We start from the raw sequence: 18,676 nt of genomic DNA, 5'->3' as shown, positions 1-18,676 counted from the left end.
AACCTGCAAAGCTATTGATCACCTCTCCAGGGTTGTATGACAGAGGCACGCATGGCTAAACCACGCATGCCTCTACTACGCTGCCTAAACAACGAATGCGTCTGAACAACGCATGCATTTACCACGCATGCCTTTACCACCCCTTCTTCAAACGAAAAGTTGTTGCTAAAGTGCGTTTTTCTGCATCCGCTGTCTCGATTGTTGCCAACTTTCTGGGAGATTTCAATATTTTTCTCCTCTGATCTCTCCTTTACATTCTCATGGCTAAACATTATCATTCAACACAAGTCCAGCATTCTAGACCTATAGGTGTCGTAGGCATGGTCTGCAGGTTTTTCAACGCGGTTATTCTAATACAATTAAACCAGTGGCTCAGGAGGTGGGAATGTGGTCATCAGTCCATGGGGGGTTTTGGCCAAGGTTGTTACTAAGACACGATTTTCATGCAGGGATCCGTTAGTTACAGATTTACAACCAGGAGAGTTCTTCTTCTTTACATGAACCGCTTGAATTTCTTATCTTCGTTTTACCTGGCGCACAGTCAGAAATTGTGGCACCGATGGAACAGAAGCAAATTGGGCACCGCTTATTGAATATTAGCCAAATCCTATGTTCTGATTCTACTTCAAGGTCAAAATTGGGAGTCAAACGTGGCTCTCTGCTGTCTCTAGTCTAGTTTTTCCTCTCTATAAATATATACAATATGTTAATAGTCGCTAAAGATGTCCACACATTAATGGTGTTTCAGCTCCTCCTCACCAGATGACTTACTGCTTCTGCTCCAAACATCTGAAGAATGCAGAGCTCAATTCCGTGCAAAGGTAAGGGTTTTCTGCCAAATAAATCTGGAAATTAACAAAAACAAAGTTTAAAAATTTGATTTTCAGTAGACAACATCAATCCAAACCAAAGAACACATGCTGGATGGGAAGGAATCTCTTGAAGTTAACACCTCCCACTGTTTGGAGTTGACAATAGCGAATACCATGAACCATAAACCACTCGTCAAAATTTGCAAACTGTGAACCATCAGATAAGACCCTTGCCCGCTTCACAGACAAAAACACCTACTGTGAGAATAGGGGCCAAAGCAATGCAGTATGGATGGAGTGAAAACTACCAGTGCAGAGCGTCGTCTTTGCGGTTCTGGAAACCAACATTGTGTAGAACCTATTTTGGACAAAATCCAAGAGCTCAATTTGACATGTGATCAATTAAACCACATCTCTAGATGAAAGCTTGATAGGTAGGATCTGGGCAACACGCGTGAAACTTCTGAAACTTGAGGCGCCAACCAGAGGCTTCTTAGCTCTAAAACTAGATCTGAACAAACAGTAGATTAAGTGTGCAACTACCAATAGCAGACCAGTCATGGCCAGACAAATGATGTAAAAGCAACTTAAATACAGACTAAAAGTAAGTAGGGAAAGTCTTTGGGAATCTGAGGATAGTTTGCCGATATGAGGCAGTATCTCACCCTCAAGCTTGGAGGCCGCATGCCGCTGTGAGCTGTGAAACCCACAAGCTTTCCAAAAACCGAGCCAATTGATGATGCCTAATGAAAACATTTGTCGCTGTAATCCAAGTCATGTGCAAAGTATTAGGTCTTTGATGTTGTTTTGCTGCCAATACAAAAAGCTCAAGTGAGGTGTGAAAAGTATCGGAGATACTGTTGTCCAAAGCCTGTCAAAACTTGCATTGACCCCTAGGCCCTCATTACAGGAGTTCATTGTCCTCAGTCACTACTGCATGCCGTAATACTGCAAGTACTGTTGGTAATACCGGGTGTGATGTTACAAGGGTATTTAAATTTAATCCAACCATATGCATCTCTGGAATAAACATAGCCTACAGCAACAGTACCCACAACTCCACACCTGCGCGCATAATTATGGACCTTTTTCCCCCAAGGACAAAGTCCTTCATGTTTGACTTGGAGGATCTATCCCCAGAAAATAATGTAGTATTAACATATACTAACAGTTAGGCAGATACTCACGCTTTTGCCCATAGCGGTATTAAGTACAAACTACCTATAGGGGTTATTGTCTATTGCCTCTGTATATTGTCCTAAGACCTTGGGCCTAATTACGAGTTTGGCGGTCCATAGGACCACCAGACTCGAGACGGCGGTTGGGGACTACCGCACCAGTGATCTGCACCATATTATGAGTCCGGCAGTCAGACCTCCAGAGAACCGCCGCAACCGCCAGGAATCGGCAATCCCTGTCGGTAGCACGGCAGTCTTGAGGGTGCAATATGTTTGGTGGTGCTGCTGCGGCGCCCCAAGCATATTACGAGTTTCCTCACTGCCAGTGTTCTCATGGCTATTCTCACGCCATGAAACTTCTGGCGGTGAGGACCCTGTGCATCTAGGTTCATGTGTGCCCCCTGTGTGCAGTCACCCCTGTCCCTGCATGGCATGGACTGCACAGTCCATGTCGTGCAGGAACGTGCTTTGGCGGTCCCGCAGCGGTGCAGTTCTAAGGCTCACATAGCCTTTGTACTGTATTGCTGCGGGACTGCCATGCCACCTGCCTGCTAGACCACAAAATTACTTTTAATCTGGCGGGCGGTGGTCCTGTTTGGCAGTGTGGGAGCCCGGCGGTGGCATGACGGCCCACTCCCACACCTCCAAACTCATAATCGGGCCTTGAATCCTTAATTATGAGATGGCTGGTAATCCCATTTTGGGCACAAATTGCTGATGATACCCATAACAGGATTATAATTTTGGTGCAAACTATAGGTGTTTCATCAAGAAAGATGAAACCCGCCGTGATTAATGGGAGCAAGTAACACATGCATGCAAATTTCAGAATGGAGAATTACGTACGTTGTAAGGACGTTATTCCCCACTACAAGGTGCTCAAGTCGGATTACAGCGGCGCAAGTGGTGCACATGCCAATTTACGTACCTCATGCTATTGCAAATTAGAAGGTGTGAAATTTACACTGGAATTTTGAGGCCGTATCACGATCGGGCCAATCTGTGCAAATTGCTAAATAAGTCTACGCCCCCGAAATGTCAACCAACCACGCCACGAGCAGGAGGAAACCAGATAGCCAGAGCATTATGGGGGCAATTGTCAACCATAATTGATTTTCCAGCGACTCGAGCAAATACTTCAATACACAAGGGCCTCAATTATTTACTGACTGCTCAGCATTCACGCCTCCTGTTTTGAGAGAACATGTTTTCACTGCAGTTTTCTGATTGTCTCATTTCTTTGTATTCTTATTTTTTTCTTTCATTAGTTTTGTATTCTGTTTTATTCTCGGTAGTCCCTGTTTGTTCCCAAACTGCAAACACAAGGCGATGATGGACGGAGTGCTGAAACTTTTCAGACACTCTCCCCCAGTCACAGATCTGGGTTGAATCCATCATCATTCTTTAGCTCACTTCGCCACCCCTGTTCAGACCCCGCTATATGCAAATCAGTCTTGACCCTGTGCCTCATGGGAACAGTCCAACCCGAACTGCCAAGCCAAGTCTTCCCTGGACAGGAAACAAGCGTCCTCGGACCGGTTTCGTGGTAGCACCCCTCATCAGCCATGCTAGCTTGAATCCAGTGGCAAAGTGAGCAAGGGACCCACATCTGGGCATACCCTGCCAACTTAGGGCAAACAAAGCAAACACAAGGAGAAGATGGATGGAGGGCTGAAACTTTTCAGACACTCACCCCCAGTCACAGATCTGGTTTGAACCCATCATCATTCTTTAGCTCACTTCGCCACCCCAGTTCAGATCCCCCTATATGCAAATCAGTCTTGACCCTGTGCCTCATGGGAACAGTCCAGCCCGAATTGCCAAGCCATGTCTTCCCTGGACCATAAACAAGCATCCTGGTTCCGGTTTCAGCACTCCGTCCAGCAAACATTGTTCTGTGGAAGGGCAAGCCACGAAGATTAAAGTCTGGGAAGGTTGCATCTTCATTGGGGAAGGAATCTGGTCATTAGTAGAAACTTTGCTTCGCGTTGATGATAAAACCGTACATCAATGTGAAAACATGCACACATTCATATCAATCTTGTGCATGTTTACTGCTGTTTACGCATCATTACTAAAATGTATTTCTTTTTAACCCCTTTACTTGTCAATCTGCACAGCTATTGGCTCGGTAGTCATGACTGACAGGATTTAGAATCGCTGAAAAAAAGAACATGAATTTCAGTTTTTATCCACATTAAAAAATAAATGAGGCAGGAAAATAAATGTTTTCTGCCTTATTAATCTGTAAAAATCAGTAACACAGAAAACAGGGAGCCTTCTTTTTTTTATATTGCTATAATTATTTTGTTCTCTTCATAATTTGTTAAAAGGCAGGGAGTCCTGTTGGCCTGATGGGTGTCAGAGGTCAGAAATTGACTAGATCAGGTGGATTGACTGGGAATGCTTGAGCTTTCACCCCGGTCGAGCACTATAAATCTTTCAACCAAGGCCAGCAACACTGACAATTATCCATCTGTAAATAAAAATAAAAATCATGATTCCCGGGGTGTAGAAGAACTATGCCCAGTCCACTGTCCCCTTGCTGTGTGCGCCACACAACATCTAGAGACGGTACACTCCGTAGCCTCGACTGACGCAAAGGGAAATGTAGACCAACCACCGCAGAAAAACAGCGACTCAAACCATTCACTGCTATCTTGGAATGTAGCAGGCCTGGGTAATAAGATCACCCATAAACCCTGGTTGGAGATTATACAGAAGCATGGCGTTCTATGCCTGCAAGAAACTTGGCTTGTTGAGGAAAGTCATATTTTGGGGTATCGAACATTTCATTCACCCGCTGTTCCCTCTCCCCAGGGTCGAAACAAAGGGGGCCTGTGCATATATATATCGAACGTGGGAGACATAAAGGTATATGACTTCCATTCCCACCAATACTTTCAAATTCTTTCATTTAAATGGGGCACCACACAAAAGGTGATATTGGTAAATTTTTATAATAATATGCCAGTAAATGAAATGGAACAGACCTTGAATAAAATGTCACACCACATTCATAAAGTGAGAGATCAAAACATGGGGGACCACTTAGTTCTATGGGTGGGAGACTTTAACTGTGCCATCTGCCCATTTTCCGAGTCAGGTTTGTGCGGCCTTACGGACCGTGAGGAGGATGGCCCTTTCCATTTCTCACACACTAAGCTGGGGTCCCTCCTCAACAGCATTATCTTCTCTTTTGATCTCACTTTTATTAATCAGGCTTGTTCCCCCCCAGTTCCCTTTGCCCCAACATATAATGGCAGAGGCTGTGAAACCATAATTGACTTTGCACTAGCATCCCCCATCAAACCCAATTTTATAACTTTCTGGGAGATTGGGGACGATCCAATGAGCGATCATTATCCAATTTCTTTTGGGGTAATGATCACAGAGGAGAAAGCAAAGGAATCTAGTGGGCCGCTGTATCCACTGGAGGTCACTTTAACACAAATAAACGGCTATGTGATAAAGTGGGAGAAAATGAATCCTTTAACCTTCTTCCATAGCCTCATATCATCTTGCTTTACAGACATACTTGTCTGTTTAGAAGAGGATATGGATCCAAAGGCGATTATGGCAGCTTTCGCTAACATTCAGCGTTACATCAAAGACACGCTAACGAGGAGCCATAAAAAGAATGAGAAACATACACGTGGGTGGTTCGATTCTAGCTGCACAGCTGCCCTGAAGAAATTGAAGAAAGTTTTAAATGCTACTCCAAAAGACAGGGTGCACATCTCCAAGGCCAGACGAGAGTATAAAAGGGAAATTAATCATCGCAAGGCCACAATGAAAAGGGAGGCCTGGGAAGCTCTGGGGGAAGCCGCAAGGAATAAGGACGCTAACCTCTTTTGGAAAGTTATAAGATCGGTATATAACATAAAAGCGAGCGAAAATTCCATAGATGTAGCAATCACGGCAGACCTCTGGGTAGAACATTACGGCAAACTTTATTCAAATAGCCAGGGGGTTACTCAGATCCAACAAAATGAACCCTTATCTTTGAATAACACATTTTATGATCACCAGTCAATTGACCCCCCAGTATCCCCCTATCCAATTGACTTGGTTTTTACTGCACTAGAAGTGGAAAATGCCATCAGGGAAAGCCCATCAGGGAAAGCTCCTGGCCCTGACTTCACCCCTGTGGATGTTTACAAAACAAACCTCGATTTTTGGGCCCCCCTCTTAACTAATGTTTTAAATATGGGAAACAAATGTGGCTTAATTAACACCTGGTCAGATGCAATTGTAGTGCCCATTTTTAAAAAGGGGAATAGGGACGATCCTGCTTGCTACCGTCCCATATCTTTATTGGACGGTCTTATGAAAATCGCAGGAAGGATCGTCCTTAAGAGAATTCAATACTGGGAGACAGAGAAAAAGGTTATTTCCGAAACCCAATATGGGTTCCGTAAGGGAATGGGTACCCAGGAACAATGCCTTAACCTGTCCCTATTGATCTCCAAATACACCGAGGCCAAAAAAGGGGACCTGTTTGTTACCTTTGTTGACCTCAGTACAGCATTCGATTGCGTGGACCACCTTCAGCTCTGGTCAACATTGGAACTTATCGGGGTGGATCCCACCATTATCATATTTATAAAAGAACTATATAGAGATGCCGGAGCTAGAGTGAGGTTCGGGTCCCAGGGTCAATGCACACAGAAATTTCCCATAAATAGAGGGGTTAGGCAAGGTTGCATACTTGCGCCACTCGTATTCTGTTTCTATATAAACTCTATTGCAGAGCACTTAATAAATATTCCGAGTGACTATCCAGCAATTAATGGTAGGCCTGTACCCATTCTTTTATATGCCGATGACGCGGCAATTATGTCTAGGACGAAGGTAGGGTTGCAGAGAGCAGTAACTGAATTCTCTTTCTATATGGGGAAGCGAAATTTGAAAGTGAACATTTCTAAAACCTTCTCCATGGCATGCACCCAAAAATACAAAAGGCCACAATGTTCGATATATTTGGACGAGCAAAGAATTGAGTGCACAGACACCTTTTGCTACCTAGGTGTCGTTTTTGATAGAAAAGGAGGTTGGAAACATGCAGTATCTGCCAGGAAACTTGCCTTTAGTCGCGCCATTGGGGCCCTGCGAACTTTCGCAGTAAAAATTGGGGGAAAACCAACTGCCGAGATGTTACAGATCTATCAAGCTAAGTGTATAGCGACAGTCACTTATGGAGCAGGCCTATGGGGCTTTGAAAACGTGTCCTCACTACAAACCTGTGAAAATCTTTTTATCCGTTATTTACTAGGTGTGAGCAAATCCACTTCGACTTTTTCCACCCACATTGAGACTGGCATCAAATACCTTAGCGACACTATAAAGTTATCACCGTGTTTGCTATGGCACAAAATCTGGACCACTATGGAATGCCAACTTAATAGAGAACTCATCATGAACTGTAAAAATTTGGATGGTGCACCCAAAATCAAGTGGTTACGACATGTCCAGCTGATGTTCTCTGAAATTGGTCACCCTGAATATTATGACACTCCAGAGTCCTTAGAAAATTTGTCCAGGCCAGCTCTTAAAAAACTTTTAATCACACAACTGGAAAGTGCCAGATGGAACACCGAGAAACATAAGAGTTCTACCCTGTTGTATCAAAAAATTACCCCTATTGAAGGTTTACAAAAGTATCTCAGGACCGAAACTGTACCATATCCACGTATGCTTCTTACAAGGCTGCGTTTAGGTACCTTCTTCCGAATGGTCACTCTTCCAAAACACAACGATTGGACTTCGGCGAATTTACTTTGCCCATGCGATGACCATTCTTCGCAAAGTAACATTCATATAATGTTCTTTTGTAAATTTTACTCTGCCCCGAGGAAATTATTCCTCTTACCCCTTCTTAAATCCTGGGGCATAAGAACATGTAAATCTGCCTATCTGAAGTTACTATTGCTAGATGAGGTACATGTAATCTTTGTTGTTTCTCGCTTTTTAATGTCAGTGATAAAATACAGGAATTCAATGGTGTAAGCCTAACATGTTTAGATTCGCTAGAATTTCTTTAAACTTGAGACTTTTCGAGTACATGTTCATTGCTGACCTCTTATACATGGAAAATGTTTTATAGATTCTTTATAAACTTTTTCAAATTTTTTAACGTGGAAACCTTTTAAAAATGTATGATATTAACTGTCTTGTATGCTTTCACGATTTCTTATGTAAATCGAATAAAGCTAAATTTGAATTTGAATTTGACTAGATCAATGTAATAATAGATGAGTTGGTCTAACTTTTATGAGTCTTTAATGAGTGCTGTAATTCTGGCCACCCTATGATGTTAATGCTTACATTTTCTTGTAAAAAGTTCTTGTATATTGGTACCATGCAATGTAGTATGCATATCTGCCTGTCACCTGAGACTCCATCCTTCACCATCCCATTGCAGGAGCAAATGCTCTAATGTGCTTGGCAATCAGAAGTAAACATAGGATTAATAAATTACAATCTTGCTGCTGGGAATGAAAAAAAGGAAATGTAAAATTGAATATTAAGCCAAGTAATGTTCAGTTTTATGCCCTTGACACTTAATGATTGACAGGTCATGGCTTAACAAGTATATATTGCCCATCCTTCATTCTGCCATTGTCTGATTTATGTCGGTAAGCGCAGTAACCTCAATGGAATCTTTCATGACTTTATTACCCGCGGCATCCAAAAATCTTGATGGGGTTATTGCTAGCAGGCGATGAAAGTCCTTTTTAGCATCTTCAGCCCTACTTGGTATTCTTGTCAAAGAGATGCACTTCTCATTCTGGTAACGCCGCTCGGATGAATTCCATGTAGATCATTTAAGTGAAATTTCTGCAGTGGAAGTTCTCCAAAGGTTCTTGTAAGAAGCAGTCTTTTCCAGTCCTCAACATGCTCCCTCTTACAACCAAGGTGTTTCACTGTAGACTCAAGTAGAAAGAGATAAGAATTGAACACAGAGGAACACCCCCTAAGTTGTTTTAGTTATTGGAAGGAAGACCTATGAATAACGCAAACTTTAATCGAGACTTCTGTAGCAAAGTAGTGGGTTTGGCTTCTCTTTGATCAGGATAAGGCGGCATCAGCTGCTTGATAATTTATATATATTGTTTCGTCCTCATTTACCTCCGACTCCGATAACTGTCACCCAAGCCTTTATTTCCTATTCTTGCCCTTGGTCAGGTATGGGGGTAGACAAAATACCCAGGAGGCTGCGTCTCTCTCATATTGCCAGATTCCTGAAGCAGCATTATAAACGCAGCCAGGAGAGCTGTACAGGTGTAATCATTAGACAAGTTATATACTCTTTGCATTTCTACTCATCACCCCACTTTTTTCCCTGTCACTCCGTCAGTAATCTCTAAGCCGTTTTCTTCTTTGATGCTTTCCCCGATAAATCCATTTTGGACTTGTAGAATAGGGCATCTAGCCATTCTGCATTTTGGGGATTAGAGTCACCACTCACCCAGTTTCTACATATTTCTCTTCTCGCAAGTACCATAGAAGAGAAGAAGGGAGAGGATGGAGCCTTACGGCTAGAGCGGTCGACGTCGAAGCTGGGGAACCAGGTTAGAGTCTTGGCTACGACGCTCAACATCCTGTGATTCTGGGCAAATCACTTAACCTCATCCATGCTGGTGACGAGCTCAGCTCGTCATGGAGTACAGTTGAGCTGTACTCATGAGGAGCTGAGCTCGTCACGGCCGTTGGAACGTTCGCACGCGGGGGTAATTACCCCGCTGTGCTGAACGTTCTAAAAACGGGTGCGGCCGTGACAAGCTCAGCTTGTCATGAGGGCAGCTCCGCTGTGCCTCATTTCGAGCTCAGCTCGTCACCAGCATGGGGGCGCTGTGTGCGCCCCCCCCTGCACAGCGGGGGGAAAACACCCCGGAGCGAAGGGGTTAATCTCCCTGTGCCTACCAGAAAAAATGTATGTGTCCTTGCGTAACGAAACTGGTGCTATGTAAAGCTCTCTGATACCCGATATCTTTGGGTCTAGTTTGCGCTATATAAAACTCTTTTAAAAATTATTTTAAAAAGGAGGTTTCGAATATCATCGGTAAACTCCTCTACTTCTCCAAAAATAATCAGCAAAAGACGTACATTAACATTCACGCCCAGAATGCTTAAAACGGTCTTACCCACTTCACTTGGGAATTGATATTGAGATCAGAACCCTGGATTCCACATGTATGCAGGGCATTAATGATCCGCAAAGTGGGTATTTGAGCTTATGTAACACTTTTTTTACCCCTCTTTAACATTGACTTTGTGCAGAACATTTCAGAAACCATATATTTTTTCTAAAAATGTTTTGGCTATGTGCTTTCTTACCTTTCGAGGTTTAGCTAGTATACCAGGTCGTAGAGTTAAACTTATTTGTAGAGTAAGTCACACAAAGGAGTTTATTGAAACTACACCTCTTGCATTTATGAGTTTATTCTTATTTTCATTAACATTTAATATCTTTGTACATAGGATTAAAACGGATTAACGTTCACTCAGGAAAAGAAAAATGAAAGAAAAACAATGCAAGAAACAAATATAGTGTCGGAGAGGAGCTACCCTTGAATATGTTATATTGATTGTTTCAGTACCTAACATGCACCTCCATAGTGTTTTTTGATTGTTTTTTGCATATCTTCTGTCAAACCTACAGCCTGAATTAACCATTACAACACCTTCCTTGCTGCTTGTGTCCTAGTTTTCTTCTCATAAATGGTGATTACTCCTCTGTTTCTTCCACAGTTTACGTACCTCTGAAACAAGTTACCTGAACGAGGCCTTCTCCTTCTATTCCGCAATCCGACAGCGATCTTATTACTCTCAAGTCAATAAAGAAGACCGGTAAGACTGATCGATTCCACTGTCTACCCAAACATTAATTTAACCTGCTACCTCCTGTTTGTGCTGATAGTTACTGATAATCCACAATACTTTCTCATTGTAAAGAAGAAGGTGCTAAAAAATGGTCCATTCGGGAGACCCCATCACTGTATGATCTCACTAATGAAGGTTTATGAAGGTTTGAGGCTCCGCATAGACATAGGACACAAAGTCCTTGGAGATTTGTTGGCGGAGATCGGTGCTAGAGAAGCTTGCGGCTCGACTGCTCTGTCCTCACCAGCGGTTGTCATCGGTGTAGCTAGCAATTACTGCCCTGGTACTAAGGAGCATGAGCATAACTCAAGCTGGCAGAAATGAACTGCAGCCTGGAAGAGGAGACAGGAAAGCAATAATTCCCTTTCCATTTCTCTTAACTTGAAGGCTGTATGGTTTTTGACTCTTCGCGCGTCTGTCACCTCAATCTTTGCTCCGTGGTCACGCCACTGTGACCAGATAGCTCAGGGGAGGAAAGCCGGGTTGTCATTGGGTGCTGTCTGTATTTTTTCCCTTGAACAGTTGATCAGCAGTGAGTCATTGTTGTGTGTCAGATGAAAGAAAGGATTCTTGCCTCTGTCATTCCTGCATAGGATATGTGTTGACCTCTTGAGCATGCACCCAATTTTTGATCTTAAGCATATCATCCTGACTCATCTAAGGACCATTTCTGGAGGGCAAATGCTCTCCTGGATTGAGGCATGGGCATTGGACATGGAAGCTCTCACTCAAAAAAATTGCCTTTAGCACATTCACCTAATATTATCATGCTTAAAAGGCAAAAGGAATGGATTTTTCATTGTTTTGCCCCATCTTTTTTGTACTTTTATGCGACTTTTGTTGAGAAAGTTTGTCTTTTTTATGGTCTGGCTTGGCAGCGCAGCTGTCACCAGAACATTATGTGAGCATCACCAGAGAGGGGCTGTGGCTCCACCCACATGTTGGGAGCCAGAAGTACATGTTTTGATTGGGCAGATGTTGTGTGCTTCCACAAAAAAGTGCTTGCCCTCCGCTGTGATCAGTTTATTTATCCAGCTGCCCTAGCTTGAACTTTCAGGGGCAAACCCATGATATTGGAATGCTATTTATAAAGTGTCTTAGATAACTAGATAATGTATGTAGTTTTTCTCTGTCAGTAGCATGGCTAGGACGAGGGCAGTCATTACCTACATACATTTTTAGATCTGGCTTGACAGTACATTCATAGGGCTGGCTTATTGGCATAGTGATGCTTCTTGTATTTTATTGCCTGGCACTTTCATTGGAGCATGATAGGTTCCAGAAAGTACTAACATGTTGTTGATGTGAAATAACAATAATTAATTCGATTTTACTCAGTACACACTGTGTTTTCTCAGAAAGACTATAGCTTGCCTGTTCCTAGAAAGCGCCTTGCTTTCTGTGGTCTGCGGCGCGTATTTCGATTTCGAGAGAGTATAAATATTTCCGCTCCACGATCCCCCTTCGCACCAACAGTCACCTCGTTATCGTACTCCCACACCTAATGTTGCCTGTCTAGTTCAGGTGTTAATTGATGTGTACATGTGCAGCGTTCAGATGCCTGACTGAAAATACAGTGAAATGACTGATTTTGCACTAGTAAAAGGTATGGAAGTCGATTAGACGGATGCCATATACTCCAGCCTTCGATAAGGAAGTCTGGCTGCTGGAACGCAAGCCGCAGGACTAATCTTTCCATTATTTCCAGTGACTCGAGCCCAGGCCTACCTCTGTTTGTTTTATTAATCTTATTATATGCATTATAATCAGTGACTGGTTCATTCCTATACCATTGTACCTGCTGCCCCAGTCTTTCTTCTCTCTCTATTATGTATAATGGAGGCCGGGCGCAAGCAGGCTCTATGGCCGGCACTTTGTGGGAGAGGGAGCAGGCAAGAAGTCAAGGGCAGAGGCAGAAGATAAAGTGCAGTGGAGGCAAAGGGGGAGAAGGCAGGCAGACATGCTAAAACGAAGGTGCTCGCCTGGCTTGTGGCCATTAAGAAAGAGTCAAAATGACATGTGATAGCCAAAGGTGGGTCAATGGAGACAGGGGCGGCTCCTGTGCTAAGGCGGAGGAGCGTTGCCCCACTACTTTTAGGGCAGTGAAAAGGTAAAAACAAAATGATAATAACGTTATTATCCTCTCCTACCTCTGGTCCTACTGTGGCGTCACTCTTCACCCTCATACTTTCTACCTCGCCGCACCCTCCATCGTGGAGTAAGTTACTGCCCTGTGCACCGCTGGCCTTCTGTCACTTGCTCAGTCCTTTTCTGCCTCTCTCCTCTTAGCCCAAGACCAGCCAACCCTCTTCTTTTCCATCACTGAAAATGATTTCGCAGGGAGGTAGGCTGGGAGAAGTGCTTCTTAGAGGATTTCTTTAATTTGTGTATTACAAGGCTCATCTGTGATTTGTAATTATTTTACATGTCTTGGGTTTTTGCTCCCTTGTAATACAAACTACTGAACACTCACATAAAGCACAATGCATTAGAAAATTTAAAAAAGTAAGAGAGGTGATTTACCAATGCTCTTGTCTTAAATTTCTTTTTTTTTTTTTTGTACTCACAGTAACCCTTTTATGCACTTGTAGGGCCTGGAAACATAAGCAAAGGCATACATTTCCAGGGATTTGCAATACCTAACTGTAAGAAAAGAAATGTACTTGCTAGTAAATTCATCTGTTGAGGATGTATGTGACTTAGATCTCTCACATGTGCTTCTCACTGGATTATGGGAGCCAGTGGCACAGAGGTCAATGCCACACAAATACACTTTCACCACTGACAGGACACATGTGGTACTCTTACCACACATGCTCTCAGTAATGGACTCTTTACCGTTGTGTTTCTCGTACTCTAGGCCTGAACTGGTTGTGAAGAAGCTGCGGTACTACGCGAGGTTTATCGTGGTCTGTTTGCTGCTGAACAAACTGGACATCGTGAAGGAACTTGTGAAGGTAAATGCTGACTCTAGAGTTCTTCTCCAACCCCCAGATTCATCAAGAACACGTTTTGCTATTCCTTAATAGCGAAAAATACAGAATCGCTATTAAAGAATAGCAAAATGCTATTCATCAAGAAATCACTTAAAAAATAGCGATTTCTAATAATTCCTTAATTGCGACTCGCAAATTGCGACTCGCAATTAAGGAATATCTTCCCATTCCCATGGGCCCATAGGAATGAATGGGAAGACAATCTCAATTTGCGAATCGCAATTAGCGATTCGCAAATTGAGATTGCGATTTCAAGGGTGCAGGGGTGTCCAAAGGACACCCTGTTGCACCCCTGAAATTGATGTGTGCACATATTTTGCGCACACACATGCCCTTAGGGCATGTGTGTGCGCAACATGAAACTTTGAAAAATGCACTTTAGTGCATTTTTCAAAGTTTTTGATATTTACCACGTAGTGAGACTTCGCGGTAAATAGCGGCCCCAGATTGCGAATTCGCAATTTTAAAATGGTTCATGAATTGCATTTAAGGAATCTCAAATTGAGATTCCTTAAATGCAATTAATCACAATTTAGCGATTTCTAGAATTGCGATTTTTGCATTTGGGATGACGAATCCCAAATGCAAAAATAGCGCACGCAAAGGGCCAGATTCTCAGAATCTGGCCCTTTGCGAGCCGATTTTGTTTTGATGAATCTGGCTGCAAGTGTCTTCTCCAGCTCCCTGCTGTTTCGGCCACCATCGCTTTAAGTAGCTTCTTCAGGATAAAGTTGTAAAATTCTGAGGCTGAAATTTTGGAACTCGTACCTTTTTTGCTAGTCTCAGTAACTCAACCCCCAAACTTTTGTGAGTAAATGACTTCAACAACAAAAAAAAGAAGTCCATTCTGAAGGGAGGAAGAAAGACAGAGCAACCAATGGGATTTGTGGGTGCCCCAAAGTGATCATATATATATGTATGATACATAATGGTTAACACTGGCATAGCATTGCCATCAAGGTGTTCTGGTGACATCATAAGCTACGAGGCCGATGTTTACTTTGGGATGTTAGCTTGAAAAAGAAGTGTGTTAACAATAGTCACTAATAGAAATTAGAATGTTTAGGTTTTGTTTACCTTTCGTAAATAAGTTGTCGATTAAACAATTGACCATAATCACTGCCACTCGATTAATACAATTCTGTGGCTACGCTGTTTACCATTTAATTATGGATTTAACACATTTGCCGTATAGTTTGCTACATAATTCGCAGATCTCAGAAAAATTGGTTTTTTTTGCTCAGATTAAAAAAACGCTGGCAGGAAATGTCCTGCATAATTTGCATTTTTTTGCATAATTTGCATTTTTTGCTGCATAATTTAGATAACTTTGACGCATATTTTGGTCCTCCCTGCCGTATAATGCTAGTAGCTCTGACATTGGTAAAGCACTGACATTTGTAACAGAGGTTTTTTTTTTATTTGACTCATATTGTATCAAAAAGTAGTCCCGCCCGCCTTGCTCTTTCAGTATTCCTGCAAGGTCTCAAATTGCACCGCGTTTTATGTTTGTCTTCTTTATTGCTGGCTCCTGAACGCAACAGTAAACCCTTGTAATAAAGTAATGTTTAGGTCACATCATCCTGAAAAACCTTCCCGTCCTGAGCCTCTGTCAGAATTAAATACACAGTAGAAGTCAGGGCCAGGGTGTAACATGTTATTTGTTACATTAATTATCCTGTGAGCTGCCAGGGCCGGTGGATTTTGTTTGTTTTGTTTCTATAAATCTCCTGACATGGCTCTGGGGTGGATATCGGAGGCTTTGGCAGGAATAGCAGACACTTTAATGATGATCAGTTTCTGAAAGGGCAGGATAGAGGGGTGTTTTCTGAATTTTATTCTGTTTCACTTCCCAGCTTCTTTTTATTTGTCCAGCATCAAGTGGGTTACAAAAGATCTAGGGTTCCTATAAGCCTGCGTGAATCGCACCCTATAACAGCACTCACAAACATTGTGCTTCTCTCAGGTGGTCTTGTGATGGGTGGGTGGACAACCCCTCTCTGACTTCAGTTCACTTAATCTTTCCTCAAACCTGTTATTTCCACGATTGCAGAAGCCAGGATGCTCGAAGGCTGTGGTGATTCCATGTTCACGACTTGTGCTTAGTGAACGATCTCTTCATCAGCGCCCTAGTCACAAAGTTCTTATGACTTCTAGTTACATTGGCTGCTCTAAAAAAGCATTTGCAAGAATAGATTCCAAATCCTGAATCTGAAATCTCTGCTAAACTTGGCATTAGGTGGACTTTCGTGGGCTTTTCTGAGTGTGTCTAAATGCAAGAGCAGGTGAACTCCCAGAAATTCTTAGGTTGGTGGATATTCACTTAACTTCTGTCAGGAAGATTCCCATCCTGAAAACACATAAAAATATAGTCCTGCCGAGGTGATTCCAGAGTGGGAAGGGAAGAGTACATCCTTGCATGCATACACCCATTCACACATTCATCCACCCTTTCACACATGCATCCACCCTCAGGGGTGTGGAATTTAATGAAATATGTACTTGTCCAAGGGACAAGTCACTTCATAAATCTACTTGTCCTGTAACAAAATCCACTTGTCCCTTTGGTGCCACATAGTGCGCCGTAAAATAATAGCAGCCATCTCAATATAGAAGAGCTCTCATAGTAGCCTCTCTGGTTAATGTCTGGCTAATGCTATAAAAGGATTTGACTTTTGGGGGTTTTCACTAGCTTTTCTCTAATCTTATCCCATACTGAGAAAGGTTGGAAATTTACTACCCCTGACAACGGCAGAAGTAAAGTTTCTTCCAGGGCTGGGAAAATGTGGTTCGAGAAAAAGTTGACTTGTAAACACTCAGATTTCCACTGGGGTACATTCATCTTTGCTCATGCTAAAATGCAATTCGCAAATATTTTCTAGAATTAGGGTTTCCTGGCCTACTTAAGGAAAATCATGTGAATTCATGAAAAAGGTAAATCTGCATTAATATAAGGACATATATCCTGGGTGCACTTTAGTGACTTTCTTTAACATTTGAGCCCCTAACTCAATATGAGTTAACCAAGACTTTTAGTTTTTATTTAAATGCTTTCTCATCCTATCTATCGGCTGGCTTCATTGTGTGTGACAACATTCTGCTCTTTTACAAAGTAGTTTTGTTCAGTACCAGGAATTTCTATGGCAATGAGGCCTTTATGAGACCAAATACTGGCTGTCTAGTAAGAACGTGCTGGCGAACAGCACCACACCTACCTGATAATCCCCAGGTAGAGAAAGGAGCATAGTGCAGGCCAAGTGAGTAACCAGAAAATTGAAATACCCCCCCACTTTGATCCAAAGCTCTTATGCCACCAAGCAAGCGAAAAGAGTCACTGGAGTCCTCTCTAGAATTGCTCTGTCTCTTCCATCTAAGCATCCATCCATTCATCCTTTCACCCACTGATATCTAGCATTTCGTCTTTACATGGTCATCCATTCATTCTTTCATCCATTAGCCTTTCACCAATATGTTCGTCCATCTGTTGATTTGTCAGTCCATCCGCTCATCAATATCCAAACCCACCCATCCATCTCCAAACCTAACCATTTCAGCCATCTGTCCATCCTTTCGCTCATCCATACAGTCACCCTTTCCCTCCATCCATCTATCCATCCATCCTTTCACTTATCCATCCATCCTTTCACTCATCCATCCACCCACCCTTCTACCAATCCATCAATCCATCCTTCCACTCATCCATTTATCCTTTACACTCATCCATCCTTTCGCTCCCTAATCCATACACCCTGTAACCCATCCATCCATTCAGCTTTTTCTTCATTATAACATCCTTTGTCCATCCACTATCCCCGTCACTCAACCATCCCTGTCACTCATTCATCCATGCATTTAGCCAGCAACACTTACACTCACTCATCCTTTCACCCACACATTCATCCATCCTTTCACTCACACCCACCCTTTCACATTAATTATGAGCCTTTTGTCTGTCGAGCTGCAGACAGAAGAGGCCCATTAAGAGCTCCACCTCTACGGTAGCTGCTAAAGTGGGGTGTTCACGAAGCCCCTGTTCATACCTATCCTTCCATCTCCAAACCTATCTATCAAACTCATCCATCCCGCCTTCCTTTCACTCATCCATCCTTTTGCTCATCCATCCATCCTTTCACCCCACACATCCTCCTTTTCGCTCATATTCATCCACCCTTTCACTCATCCCTCCATCCATCCTTTTGCTCATACATCCATCCTCCTTTTCACTCGTATATCCTTCCACCCTTTCACTTCCTCCATTTATGCTTTAGCTCATCCATCCACCCTTTTACCCCATCCATCTTCCATTTCGCTCATATATCCATCCACCCTTTCACTAATCCCTCCATCCACCTTTACACTAATCCCTCCATCCACCTTTACACTCAACTATCCACCCATCCATCCACCCTTCCACCCAGCTAGCCACCTACCCACCCACCGATTCATCCACCCAGCCATCCATCCATTCATCTACTCTATCTCTCACCCATTAATCCCCCTTTCATTCAGCCATCCATCCTTTCACTCAGCCATCCACTTTCACCCCATCCCTCCACTTTCACCCCATCCATCCACTCAGCCATCCATCCTTTCACCTTTGCCCATCCATTCTTTCACGCATCCTTCCTTACATCCATCATTTCACTCATTCATTCATGCATCTATCCATCCACCCTTTCACTCCACCCATTCATCCATGCACCTATCCATCCAACCTTTCACTCATTCATACATGCATCTACCCATCCACCCTTTCACTTATTCATCCATGCATCTATACATCCACCCTCTCACTTATTCTTCC

General features: G+C 42.9%; 1 protein-coding gene across 2 annotated transcripts in view; it reads left to right on the top strand.

The window, feature by feature from the left end:
* Positions 1–18,676, top strand: part of SCAI (suppressor of cancer cell invasion) — a 565,718-nt gene that overhangs the window by 419,888 nt on the left and 127,154 nt on the right. For both annotated transcript variants that reach the window (XM_078646060.1, XM_078646059.1), the window contains 2 exons: positions 10,745–10,843; positions 13,737–13,833. In XM_078646060.1, the coding sequence (XP_078502186.1) occupies positions 10,745–10,843; positions 13,737–13,833 (196 nt within the window). The remainder of the gene's footprint in view (positions 1–10,744; positions 10,844–13,736; positions 13,834–18,676) is intronic.

The sequence above is a fragment of the Lissotriton helveticus genome, chromosome 5_1, assembly GCF_964261635.1.
Source record: "Lissotriton helveticus chromosome 5_1, aLisHel1.1, whole genome shotgun sequence".
In the NCBI taxonomy this organism is placed as follows: domain Eukaryota; kingdom Metazoa; phylum Chordata; class Amphibia; order Caudata; family Salamandridae; genus Lissotriton; species Lissotriton helveticus.
This window is presented reverse-complemented; position numbering and strand designations above follow the sequence as displayed.